The following is a 14,117-nucleotide window of genomic DNA, read 5'->3' on the forward strand; positions in this document are numbered from 1 at the left end:
TAAAAATTTTTTGTGTGTGAGGTAGGGTCTGCCTGTAGCCCCAGCTGGCCTGGAACTTGCTGTGTAGACCAGGCTGCCCTCAGTCTCACAGAAATTGCTTGCCTCTGTCTCTTGAGCACTGAGATTAAAGATGCGCGACACCATGCCTACCTTTTGAAATGTATTTTTTAAAAATTGTCTTCTAAAACTAAGTCACATGTCATCATTTGATCAAATTTAAAGTGATGTACTTGTGTTTTTTTGCAGAAGTAAATTAGAATTTTGGTGAAGCTGTTAAAAATTACCACTTTTCTGAATCTCATCTTTTAAGAATATGCAATATAAAATACCTTGTATAGAAGAGTATTATCATGGGACATTTAAATCATCCTGTTCTTTTTCTCAGCACATGTGGAAAACCATATACTTATTTGATTTTGCACACACATATACATACACATAAACAATCTCAGTTCTAACTACATTTATCCATTCATCTTTTCACCCAAGAAACATTTATTATTTACATGATATTTTTTCTTCAAGTAGTATACCACTATTAATTGAAAGCACACAGAGTCTACTTATGTTTTGACTTTAGCAGAATACTATTTCACTTTCTGTCTTTACTGTGTCTTCCTTTTGCTTCAGATTTTTCAGGGTTTCTTATTTATCTTTGAACCATAATTCTTATTGAAAAGTGGAAAAGCTATGTATAGGTATTTGCCTAAATTTTTCAAATTTCCACAGAATGGGCTTTATGGGTTTTTTTTTTAAATACAGTGATAGTGTCTTGTTTAAAAAATAGATACATTGAATTTTCAGAATGGCTTTAGTTTGAACATGAACAATTTTGAGAATAGAGCAGAACGTTAGAAGGCCAAGGACTTCTATGAATAAATAACTATTGTGCATTCTCTTATGTATTAGAGAATTATGAAATCTTGTGTAAAGTAACCTCTCAGGAGTCTATTAGAAATTGCCTACATTGTAGTTTTATAATACTTTAGGGGTGTGGTACTGAGGGTTGAACCCAGGATACTGAGCATGTAAGGTAAGCTATATCACTGAGTGACATCCTCAGTCCTTTTTTTTGTTCTTTTTTAGAGAGGGTCTCTGTGTCTGGAACTTGCTATGTGGACCAGACTGTCCTTAAACTCACAGAGCTCTGCGTGCCTCTGCCTCCTGAGTGTGGATTTAAAGGCATGTACCACCACGCTTAGCTCATCCTCAATCTTTAAGATACTTTTGAAGATATTTTATTGAGGGACTGGAGAGATGGCTCAGTGGTTAGGAGCACTAGCTGCTCTTGCAGAGGACCTAGGTTCAATGCTCAACACCCACATTGTGTCTGACAACTGTCTGTAACTCCAGTTCCAGGGGATCTGACACCCTCTTCTGACCTCCATGGGCATTGTGCAACACAAATGGAAGCAATACACTCACATATATAAAATAAAAATAATAAAAATTTAAAGAATTTATTGAGTAATTCAGTGCTTAGTATTTAAACTCCCCAATGATTTGCTGGTGGGAGGGAGTACAACTGGGCCACATAAGAGCTTGATTTTCATATTTTGCATATTTGGGTTTCATTGGTAAAGTCCAGAAACTTTTTCACTGTGAACATTTCGAGGGCATACCCCCTGCTCACACCTTACCTCATTGTCTGAAGGAACATTTTATAAATGCTATGCATGTCTTTTTTTAAAGGATCTCTGGAGAATGTGATTTGTTAAGAATTATTCTCACAAAGTGCCATGAGGGGGCAGCTTCACAGTGCCTCTTTAGTGGCAGTCCATTTTCCTGTTTCTAGTTCTAGCTATTCTTACTCTCCCAGGCAGGTTAGGAAGCATTATTTAAGGGGTAGAAACATGAAACTCAAATTTGCCTTAATAGTTTTTCAGACAGCTGATTTGTATATTTCTCACTGAGTCTTTGGCTCTGAGTTTGTCTTATATAATTCTTTTTCACTGTTTCTTCTTGCATGCCCCCCCCTCCTTTCTGAGTGAGTTACTGTGGGTTGCTGTCAAGAAGGTACAATCATGTAGAAAAGAGATCATAGGAGCTGGGATGGTTGTAGAAGCCTTATACAAAATAAGTTGGTAAGGTCTGTTTAGTGAACCTAAGAAAAATGGCAAAGTCAGAAAGGCCAGAGTGCATAGGGAAGGCACTGAGGGCAGGAGGGGCAGTCACCCTAGCTCCAGCACAGGAAAGAAGCATTTCAGGTGCAGGGTTGCTGAAGAGGCCATTGTTTGCAGAAAGAAGCCAAGGAACTACCTCAAAAGTAACAGTGTGTGAGGGCTTAATGGATGTGCTGTTTCTGATAAAATTTTAAGTTTTAGCTGGCTTCCATAGGTTAATGTTACCCGAGATTTTCAAGTAAGATGCAAAAGCTGGCATTCAGGCAAACCACGTAAGCCTGCTTCAGTCTTCAAAGTCCTTTTTCTTTTCATTTTATGCTGTTCTGTTATTCTTCCTAGTGTAACCTTTGCTTCCTTTTCATAGGTCACTGCTGTGTGTCTTGATGTATTGTTAATTCTTTGCTCTTCCTTTTCTTACTTCTCTAGAGCCTAGAAGAAGAAATAACATCTATTTTGTTTAGTGGAAAGGGCTTTTCTCATAGCATGAACACCACCTTCCCTTCAGCCACTTGGACGGCAGAGGGCGCTGTTGTGAACTCTAATGCACCTAGAGAAAAGCTTTCCTCCTCGCCCTTCTCACACTTGTCTGAGGTGCATTTTACTTTGTTTCCCTTTCTACTAAAAGCCATATAAGAGTGATCTTCTCTTTTTTTTTTTTTTTTTTGAGTATTTAGACACCCTTCCCTCTACTGCTTTCATTGGTTAAATCATCACTGGGAGAAACATTCAAGAAACAGTGAATTTGAACACAAACAAAAGAAATAGATTGGGTGTTTCTCATTTCTTCTCCTTCCCTTCCTTCCTTCCTTCCTTCCTTCCTTCCTTCCTTCCTTCCTTCCTTCCTTCCTTCCTTCCTTCCTTCCTTCCATCAACCAACAAAAATCTGCCTAAATTCAGAGATTTATTTAAACCACTGAGGCCCAGAGTTGGGGTTGTTAGGGAAGCCTCCATCAAGCTTAATCTAGCTAAATGTGCTTAATAGAGCTCAAGTTTTCAAAACCCAGATTTCAGGTATCTACTAGTGGTTTATTGTTTTTGAAATAATGCTTATAAGGGAAAACTTGAAATGCCTGCCAGTGTCAATGTGTAATTGTTTTTGAATGACTGCAGGAATTCCCTGAACTTGGGCAGAACTTATCTAGCCATTTGAGGTTAAGTAATAATAGCTCTAAATCATTAGCCTATCATTTGTATGAAACATCTGGCTCAGAAATACTCTGATCACTAGGTATTTTTATTTGCAGAGGAGTTTGTAACTAACTGTTACTTGCTTGTCAAAACAGACTTGAGGTTTTCAGTTTAGTATCTGAAAGCTCTGGGCTCTCAATTAGACCAGAAAGATGATTCTCTTATTCTGTTTGTCACATGTTTAGACGATAGGAATTTTGAGCAACTCAAACGTACTATTGCCATGTACTTCATAGAGAGTCTGAGCATATGCTGATAGGTGCTGCAGAGATTTACATCATTTAGCTCTGGATGTCCTTGTTGCTAGGACCAATGACGTCCTGCTATCTCTTAGAAAAACCATTGAATGTAGTTAATGTCTTAGTAGCACAACAGTTGTGTTTAGCAGAGTCAGAGGATCATTGAGTTCTATATCCAGCATGTATGATACCTTGAATAAATAGTGCTGCTTCCTCTAGCTGAAGTATTTTTAAATTAGATCATGAGTAGCAGTGCCACTAGAATATAAAAATGTTGCTGTGCTTCATTTGTACAAGTGTAAGGAAATGTGAAGCTTTAAAATCTCCTCAAAGAAAAGTTTATATTCTAGCCAACAATACTATACCATAGTAATTTATGTTACTAATATATTCTGTATTTAGGTTTTTTATTGAACATTTAGCACTATGTTACTCAAATAGAATAAATCAGTGAGCATCTCAAATAATGTTTGATCCATTTCAAGCTTCTAAGTAATGGTAATGAGCTAAATTCTAAGGAAGACATTTTTCAGATATTATTGGCATTCACCCTAATATGTAATATCCTTTTAGCTGATCTGCATGACAAATTGAGATGATAATAACCATCTCTGAAGTGAACATTTTTATTGCAATAGCAATTTGAAATCAACTACAATTTTAAAAGCACAAGAAAAGAAGCACATAAAAGAGTCCTTTATGTTCCATTTATTTTAGAATCTGGGTCCCAGGCTAGGCTCTAGAATCAGATTAAAACCAAAAGTGTTTGAGGAATAGATTTTAAGTTTTAAAATTTATTCTTTATGATGATTAGTAAGCTTAGGCATAATTACATATTTTTCTTTGACATTTTTTTATACCATAAGTGGAATTTATTGTACCTATAATAAAAGTATTTTATTTCTTTGGGCAGACATTGACTGTGGGTTTTTTTGTTTGTTTGCTTGCTTTTTTCTTTTATAAGCTTTGTGGCATTTGTCTAATTGTCCTCTGTGTGACCTTGAGCAAAGGTTTCAGTAGAGTTGATTCTTGCTCCTCTGTCTTTGCAGTGTCAGATGTCTGTTGGTGGTTGTTGAGGTAAAACCGTATTGATTCTGTGTCCTCGGTTGCTTTTTGTTTCACAGACACGTGCTCCTGCGTCGGAAGGGCCTTGCACTGGAGCCAGGGATGCTGTTAAGGTTCTCCCCTTTTCGGTGTTAACGTCATTACCTAACGTCTCATCCACCTCATGTTTTCCTGCTTCCCTTTCAGTCAATCATCATAATCATCTTTGTTTTTCTTCATGACATGAATCTGCCATCAGTTAATTTGAGTTTCCATTGTTTTTATTTATTCATATATTTTTGTTTTCCCTCATCCATCTTTTTTTTTGTACAGAGTTCACATGAGACTCTGAATGTAGTGGAGAAGAAGCAGGCAGAGGTTGGGAAAGACGAAAGAGTAATCACAGAAGAAGTGAATGGTAAAGAGCTGTCACCTGGGAGTGGTCCTGGGGAGATTCGTAAGGTGGAGCCTGTGACACAAAAAGACTCCACCTCCCTGTCTTCTGAGAACAGCAGCAGCAGTGAGAGTGAGGAGGAAGATGTGGGAGAGTACCAACCCCAGCACCGTGTGACTGAGGGCACCATAAGGGAAGAGCAGGAGGAGTATGATGAAGAGACGGAGGAAGAGCCCGGCCAAGCAGCCAAGGTAGTAGAGAGGGAGGCAGCAGTGCCTGAAGCCAGCTCAGACAGACAAGCAGGGGCCAGTGTAATCACAGTAGAGACAGAGGCCCAGGAAAATGTAGTTGCCCCAAAGATACCTGAAGAGAAGAGTGCACATGAAGGCACTGTTAAGCAAGACATGAAAGAAGAAACAGAGGAAGAACAACATAAAGTTAACGGAGAGGTGTCCCATGTTGACATTGATGTTTTGCCAGAAATTATTTGTTGTTCAGAGGTAAATGGAGTCTAAGCATGAGCTAAACTATAGAACTGTTTCTCAGGTGGGAAACACCTACTTTTCTTCTACCTTTCTCCCCAGTTCTCCTTCATCTTTTTCCAGCAAGAACCTCGTTTTTCTGTTTCCTGGGAAGAAGAGAGAAAGCAGTGCTTTGCAGGTCTTCTGCCAGCTCAGCTCATAGTTTTTTATTGTGACTGCATTTCCTGTAGGATAAAATCCTACAACCCCATCATTGTTTTCTTCTCATTTCCCGTTTAAATTTTTCTCTGCATGCTTTGGATGCTTCTGTCTTTCTTTGCACTACTTCTTCAACTAAATGCCTTTTTTTTCTTGATTTAATTAGTAAATTATGTATGTACTGTTGAGAGATGGTCATTATGAATGTATGTTCTCTCTTGTTTTAATGATTGGATTTGACTTTTTAGTTTATTCCCCCACTTTCAGTTAAAAAGTTTTAGAACTGACAGCAGGCTCTGAGTACCATGGTGCTCTGAAAGTAGCATCTGGCAGTGATGAGAAAATTATTTCTTTAATGCCACTGTGATTTCTGTTTTTAGAGTCCAGGGAGAGTGTTGTTTGGTTAAGAGCCTTTTCCTTCCTTGTAGGCAGCCAGGGAATAAATGTTCAGTAGGAGCCTACCCTTATGTCCTTGTGTCAATCCTGGATTGTTTGCAAATTGATTATATATTTTGTGGACTGTTTATATTAGATACGTCTTTTCCTTTTATCTTCAGGAAAGAGAACCTTGTGTAGTCCTCGTAACAAATCTCGGTCATTAAGGGCAGTCCTTCTCTTGTAGGGGTTAGATTACTTCCACAAGAATGTTTCTTGATCCTCTGCAGGAATGTCTCTTAATTCTAGAATGCCCATAGCACAGGGATTTGCTCACATTTGCTCTCTCTGATGGGGTAGAAAATCTTGAAGTGGCTTTATTTTGGAATAAATAGATTTTTACTTTTACTTTTAAATTTTATGTTTCACTTCAGAGAAGACATTTCAAGAGTCTTTGAACTGTTGTTTTCTACATTTAATATATGACTGTTTTCCTTGAAATAATTATACCTGTGGGGAATTTTCTCTGAAAGGAAGTATTATGGTATTTTGGTGGCCTTTAGTCTGATGTACTAAATATATGTGCACAGTAGACTACAATGCTAACAGATATCGAAACTTCCTTTTCACATTTTAAAGTTTTCAGAGCACTAATGCAACAGTGATGGCCTAATTTTAGATAGAACATTTTATTGTATGTAATGCAAAAGAAACACTGTAATGTTCAGATGAATATGATCCAATCAGTCATAACTTGAAAATATCCTTTCTGAAGATGGCATCTTTTGGCAGAGAAGAGTAAATCTTGGCCTACATAGCTTACAAGCCTATTAAAAATAACAAGCCTTCACATATGTGGTTCATTAAACTGTGGCAAAAATAGAGATAGGTCACTTTGTATAGTTCATTCTATTTTCTTTTGTAATTCTAACATCACTTTTCCAAAGTCAAGTATATGTGTATAAGTGTAGCTTAGGACCATCACCATTTGAAAGGTTACATAATTTAGGAAGCCATTATGTTAGCTGATTTTTCATACATACACACATAGATATACATTTTGTGTATGTGTAAGATATACTTGAAGGAAAGTTTTTCTTTTATATCTTTTATTTTAGGATATTTACTTTTCTCTCTTTTCTTTTGTGCATGAGTGTGTGACTGAATTTTTTTTTAACAATTATTTTTGAAGGTTCCTTTAAACACTTTTACTTCATCGCCACTAGAATTTATTTTTCCCTTCCTTTTCCACCCCAGCCACCAGTGGTAAAAACAGAGATGGTAACAATTTCTGATGCCTCACAAAGGACAGAAATCTCCACCAAGGAAGTCCCCATTGTTCAAACTGAGACCAAAACCATCACATATGAGTCTCCACAGGTACAAGCTCAAGATTTGGACTATTTGAATCATTTGTTTGTTTAGTATGACTACTTCTGTTTACAGTGTTTGCCTCTAGTTTATGTTTCTGACTTTGACATAAGCTTTCCACATTTCCATTTTCCACAATATAATGTGCTATATTACCCGCTTAGATTTAGGCGGAGAACTGCAATCAAATGGTAGCCTTCGAAGAGCTAGAGATGTAGCTCAGTGGAATAGAGCACTTCTCTAGTGTGTGTGAGGCTCTGCCTTCAATCCCCAGTACCCAGGGAAATAAATACCTCAATTAGAAAGGAGGAATAAGTACAGATTGGTGACCCATACATATGATTAGTTAACAATAAATAGCACAAACCTTATCCTTTTATTGTAAGGCCTTTAAGGCTTGCTATATCTAAAAATATATGTATACTCTTAGGAAACAGATGGCCTTACAAAATTTATAGGATCATGTATGTTTTGTAGATTTTTAATATTATAAGCTCCCCCTGAGCCCCCCAGTCTTAACTCCATGAAAGCAAACTAAATAAACTCATACTTTATTGCAATACAGGCCGTCACATGCTCTCTCTCCTCTACATTGGATCATTTTCCTTAGGCATATGTAGTTATTTGTATATAATCTGTGTCTAAGTAAGTAATTACTAGAATTATGTACTTGATTTTAGGTCTGACAGACTTTGGTTCTATAAAGATTTTAGATAAGCATTAAAATGTTTAACATTAGGAATAATAGGGCTGAGGAGATGGCTCAATTGATAAAGTACTTGACATATAAACTTGAGGACCCAAGTTCAGATCCCCAGAACATACTTTATAATAGCCCAGAGTACATGCCTGTAACCTCTTTGCTGGGGAGGTAGAGACAGGAGAATCCTTGGGGCTTGCTGGCCAGTTTGTCTAGATGAATTGAATTGGTGATTTCCAAGTTTCATTGAGAGATGCTGTCTCAAAAAACAAGGTGAAGCGTGATTGATGAAGACACCCATCACCCTCTGGGCTCTATTATTCTCCCTCCCTCCTTCCCTCCCTCCCTCCTGCATAGATAGATAGATAGATAGATAGATAGATAGATAGATAGATAGATAGATAGATAGATGATAGAGAGATAGATAGATAGATAGATGATAGAGAGATAGATAGATAGATAGATGATAGATAGATAGATAGATAGATAGATGGATAGATAGATAGATAGATAGAAACTTACACAAACACACATAAATAAAATGTAACAAAAGGAGGGTGTTCATCATTTAAATGGATCCTTTTTAAAATGTACGTGATAAATTGTTAAACCTCTGGTAGGGTTATACTATGATGAAGGTATCACCTTCAAAATATTTTTTTTAAGTTTTAATGTGTACAACATTTCTCAAAATTATTTCAAGCATATTATCCACATGTGTGCATAGATCCCATTTAAGAGCAAATAGGTTTCACATCATGGGCATGTGTATGTGAACATTCTCTCCTGTCTACATTTTGGTAAGTGCCCTTACAAATGTAGGTGCATGAGCCAAGCTTAGGAGACATTTCCCTTGGTTACTGTCAGGAAACAGGCAAACATGTTTGATCTTAAATAATTAAGGTATTTTTTTTTTCTGGTAAACTATAGAATCTTCTGCCTCTTCCAGTGTCAAAGCAAACAAATTAAAGCCTGTTTTAATATAAATGGGGTGTATCCACATATACAGTATTAATATGTGCACTCATATGTTTATGACATACTAACCATTATAAGAACAATGTTTTTAAAAAAATATTAAAGATAAGCAAATGACTAGGCCATTCAAGTTCAGTTTATCCTCAGCAGGTTCTATTCCTTAGTAATCTGAGAAAACCTTTTATCTATTTTTACCCACCTGTGCTTAAGAAACAGCAAAGTCAGTACTTTGGGTCACTGGATGCTTCTTTACTTGGCTCTCTGCTCTCTTTCTCACTTCCACACATATCCTCAGATAGATGCTCTTGATTCCTGCATGGCTTTCAGTACCACCTGCTGCTTCATTCTTCCTCTTCTTTCTACCCACAGGGTTTGCTTCTCTGCATTCATTGTCTTGTACCTCTCCTCCTTTTTCAATGCTAGCCACATTCCTGGCCCATAAATTACCACTACCAACATACAAAGGATAGACAGGATCTTCTACCAACTGTGGAAATTTTAGAAGATGCTTATTCATTGGGTGGGGTCTTCTCTGACATGATGGAAGTTAAGTGTTACTTTGTATTTTTCCTCCAAATATCCAAAGATTGATGGCGGGGCTGGTGGTGATTCGGGCACGTTACTGACAGCACAGACCATCACATCTGAGTCCGTGTCAACAACGACAACCACACACATCACCAAGGTAAAGCAATCCAGGGGAGAGGATACACATGGCAAACAGATCTTTTCTTTATTGTTTCTTTGTTTCTATACATACTCCCAAGTAATACACAGTGCCAGTAGAGTGAAATCTCTCTTTAAAGTATCCAAGAGAGTAGGCTCCATGACAAATATATTTCAAACAAACTTCAATTTGTAAAGTACAAGGGGGTAAAAATGCGAATAGCTATACTTAAGACAGCTACATGGGCAGAGATCATTTAATCAAATTGTGAAACTTCTCTCATTTATTTAAGATACTAGTATGTTGATGTGGAGCACTTTCCCAGATCATTCTCTAAATATCTGATACTACATAACCAGTGTAATCCCTGGCTTGGCAGCATCAGCCCCAGCTGGGGATTTGGATGTGTAAATACCATGGCTCACTCCAGACCTATTGAAACCATGGAAAGTTTTAGGAAGCTTCCAGCTAATTTTGATATACGCTAAAGCCAACAAATTTCTAATCCAAGTCTTATTTTTCAGCATTTTGTTTTGTTTTTTCTTTCACATTGGATTAGTGCATAATGATCTTAAATGTATCTGTTGTACTCTTTTCTACCATATGTTTCATGAAAAATAATTTAATAATTTAAACAAACAAGAAACTTTGTGAATTACAATGCAGGGTGCATTGGTGCTAAAGCCAGTGATAAGCTTTATTTCTCATAATACAATGTCACTGTGACTTAGTGTGCAAAGAGTGAGGGTTGTAGAAGTTGCCTCTGTGTCTTCTCAGGACTGTGTTCTGTTCAAAGGTCACAGGTAAAGGATCTCTCAAGCCTCCTCCTTCTTGAGCATGTCCCAGGCATTTTGGGCACGCACTTGGCCAGTAACTCTGTGAAGCAGTTTGTTCAGGGCCTCCTTTGTCTCTACACAACCTGTATGTCGTGTGTTCCATGTCGACATGCACAACCACATATGGAAGCAATGATTCCATTCATTTTCTTTATCTTAAACCCAAATCCAAGTCATTGTTTTCTTTTTTTTTATTGTTCCAAATCGAATGAACTCACCAAATGAATTTGTATGATTGGAATCAAGGAGTCAAAACTATGATATCAAACAATTTCCCAAATCTAAAACATACCTAAAATGTTAGAATTGCTTGTAACTCTGCAAATGCAAACAGTTGTTTTTGTTTTTCTCTTCTTTTCAAAACTTTGGCAACTGACATGGAAGGTTTAACTCAGGAAATTGTAATAGAATACACCAATGGAACTGCTTAGGTTTTTAAGTGACATCTATTCCATCCTAATCTCACCTGAATCTTGATAATTTAAAGCTTGCTTTCAATTGAGGGATACCCATGGATGCTATCCTAACTACGATTCTTTGATGAATTTAAAAGTATGGCAAGGAAAATATCTATTAGACTTCCATTATTCTGTACCTGGCCTGAAGACAATCAGAAGGTCAAAGTGGGCTTCATCTTTGTTTTTTCTGTGTATGCATACTTTAGTGACTGCTGTTTCTTCTTCTCTTTTTTGACCTTTAGACCGTGAAAGGTGGAATATCTGAAACGAGAATTGAGAAACGCATCGTGATCACAGGAGATGCAGATATTGATCATGACCAGGTAAAGACCACCTCATGGCATATCTCTGCATAATCATCTTCTCTGAGTACCTCCTGAGTGAAGTCCAGCTCCTAGGTATGGTGTAAAGATGCTTCATAGGGTGGATGCAGCCTGTGTTTTCAGCTCTCCCAACTCCCCCTCAGCATAAAGTGTAGACTGTTAATTTATCTCCATTGGAGTAACATGCAGAATTTTTGGTGGCCATTAGGAATTCACATCGGCCTGATTTAAAGACAATTCATTAATATTTAATGTTTTTTTAATATTTTAAAGCAAATGGTACTTAAAGACAATGCCTTGCAATAAAACAAAAAAAGCGACTAAGTTTTCTTATGCCTACCTGTAGGAATTTTCAAGTGACATCTTACAGTATAAGAAAAGTTGAGACATTGACTTTATTTTTCCTATTGCTATATTGTAGGTTAGAGAAACAAATAATATCTGGTCTCCTTCAAAATGAAAACTTTGATTGGTTCTGATTTTTTTTTTTTTAAATCAGAACCATGCTTCTTTTCTACATTTAAGTTAAACAGAATGCTTAGCTATAGGCTGGTAGTGAGTGGAACTGCTGGAAACTCAAGAGTCTAGCTCTGATACTAGACTACAGTCCCAAGTGAGAAACCCTCCTCTCTCTCTGAATGATTTTATAAAGGAGACCAAGGGATTTTCCTTTACAACAACTGGAAGAAAGGAAAAAAGGAAAAGAAATGTTTGTGGACTACTTCTACTGGAGAATCAAAGCAAGTGGTAGATACACAGCTTTGAACACAGTACTGAGCCCAGGAAATACAGTGAGATAAGAATTGCTTGCTTGAGAAAGGCTCAGTATATGGTCAGAGAAGAATGCACTTTTATGGCCTTTGTAAGGATGGTATTTTTATTTACATATTTCATAATATATTTAAAAAATCTTCCTGAGGGTTAGCCTTCACCCCAAATTTAAACTTAGGAGTGGGGTTTTTTAGGAGATACTTAGCATGGAAAAAATTACTCACATGGAAATAAACCTCCAGATTTCTATAGAGAAGATTCTTTCTACTGCTGCTCACTGGGGCGCTCATGAGCTCTCCTGACATGAAGATGTTGCAAACCTGCTTCTTTTTTTTTTTTTCTTTCTGGGTTTCTTGTTCAAGAAACATTTATTAAATTCCTATAATATTCTAGGCAGGAGCACATACGTGTTGGCATAAAAGAAGTGAAAGTTGAGGCATCTTCCCAGCCTTTGTTTCCTTTACCCTCTCCTCACCAAGCATCTAAGCCTTCCATGCTTTTAATGACTCCTTTTCAGCAGAGTGACTCTCAGCCCTCACTTTCTGTGTTTTACCTTTTAACCTGCTTCCCCTGAAAACTCAAGTTTAGGTAGCATAACTTGTGAGAGGCTAATAGAAATAAGACAAACATGAAACCTGAATACCAAAGCAGCATATTTCTAACTCTTAAAAAGTGATGACTTGGTAGCCATTTTGTATAGAAAAATTGAATTAAATATAAGCAAAGTATCTTTCCAAAACAAGTATCTCTGATGTGTGCTTTATGCTTCAGCCCTTTTCAAGCGGAGGTCAGATAGCCATAAGAAAAGACTAGAGACGTTTTCATGCTTTATTGTAAGATGGCATCAGCTTTCCCCATTCATTGTGGCTTCCTTCATACTTGCCCCAGAGACTCTTGATGAGTTCACGTTCTCCTTAAAGCTGTGCTGGGATGAATGGAGCTTTTGGAGATTAAATGAAGAAATTGCTTCCCTACCAAAAACTGATTTTGATCATGTAGTGCCCTAAATAACCATTCACATCTTTTTCAGTTCCTTTCCTATGTTCAAAGGAATCTTTTTTAAAAAGTTTTTAAACATTTAATTTTTCCTGTTATATAAATAATACATGTTTGTATAGAAAAATTGAAATAAATAAAAGTAAAGTATCTTTGCAAAAGACCCATGCTCATTTCAAACATCATTAGCCAATGTAAACTTGGAATATATCTTCTAAAACCATTTTTGGGTAAATTTTTTACTGAAATTTTGTGTATTTTATACAGAACATCTTAATAATTTTTATACCCCCCCACCAGAATTCATACATTCTGTAATTTGTGTTAAGGCCTATTATGTCAAGTTGGTATCCCCAAAAGTTCCTCAGTGTAAGTTCATCCACTGGGATCTAGTCAGCCTATCCAGAGTCCTTCCATTTAAGATCAGCTCTTCCTCACCCAGCAATAATCAGCTGCTAATAATTCTTCTACTAAGATTGGGGCTTATTGCCCATTTCCACAGTTCTGTGCTGGGGTTTGTCTGCTTGGGTTTGCATAGGTCTTGTGCATGCTGACGCCAGTGCTATAGGTTCATATGAGCAAGATCCCAGGAACCTGTAGGACTATTTCCATATGGTTGTGCACCTCCTCCCTGGCTCTTACAATCTTTCCACCCCTCTTCATCAGTAGTCTCTGAGCCCTGGGTGGGTAGAGTTTAATATAAGTGTTCTGTCCAAGGACCCACACTCTGCAGACTCTTACTCTCTACACTTTGGCCATATATGACCTTTTGTGTTCCTGCCCCTCTGTTGCATGAGGGAGCTTCATTGATCGGAATTGAAAGATGCATTAGTGTTGTCTTTATCCCTTGTTCTATGTTCCGTGAGCCTTAGGCATAGAGGTTGCATCAGAGACATGCCACTTAGGCTTGGGAAATTCACCAGTTGTAGAACTCTATAATAATCTCTGTTGAAAAAGAAGCTTCTTTGATGGTT

The 14,117-nt window shown here is 37.3% G+C and overlaps 1 protein-coding gene across 11 annotated transcripts in view; it reads left to right on the forward strand.

Annotated features, from left to right (window-relative positions):
* Epb41l2 (erythrocyte membrane protein band 4.1 like 2) overlaps nt 1-14,117 on the forward strand; it is a 229,656-nt gene that overhangs the window by 186,206 nt on the left and 29,333 nt on the right. For 7 of the 11 annotated variants that reach the window (XM_017795339.2, XM_017795336.2, XM_029558164.1 and 4 more), the window contains 4 exons: nt 4,928-5,488; nt 7,301-7,423; nt 9,679-9,777; nt 11,296-11,376. In XM_017795339.2, coding sequence (XP_017650828.1) covers nt 4,928-5,488; nt 7,301-7,423; nt 9,679-9,777; nt 11,296-11,376 — 864 coding nt within the window. The remainder of the gene's footprint in view (nt 1-4,927; nt 5,489-7,300; nt 7,424-9,678; nt 9,778-11,295; nt 11,377-14,117) is intronic. The other 4 variants (XM_017795341.1, XM_029558165.1, XM_017795340.2 and 1 more) reach the window with 2 other exon arrangements.

This window comes from Nannospalax galili, unplaced genomic scaffold (assembly GCF_000622305.1).
Source record: "Nannospalax galili isolate Female #2095 unplaced genomic scaffold, S.galili_v1.0 scaffold186, whole genome shotgun sequence".
Taxonomy (NCBI): domain Eukaryota; kingdom Metazoa; phylum Chordata; class Mammalia; order Rodentia; family Spalacidae; genus Nannospalax; species Nannospalax galili.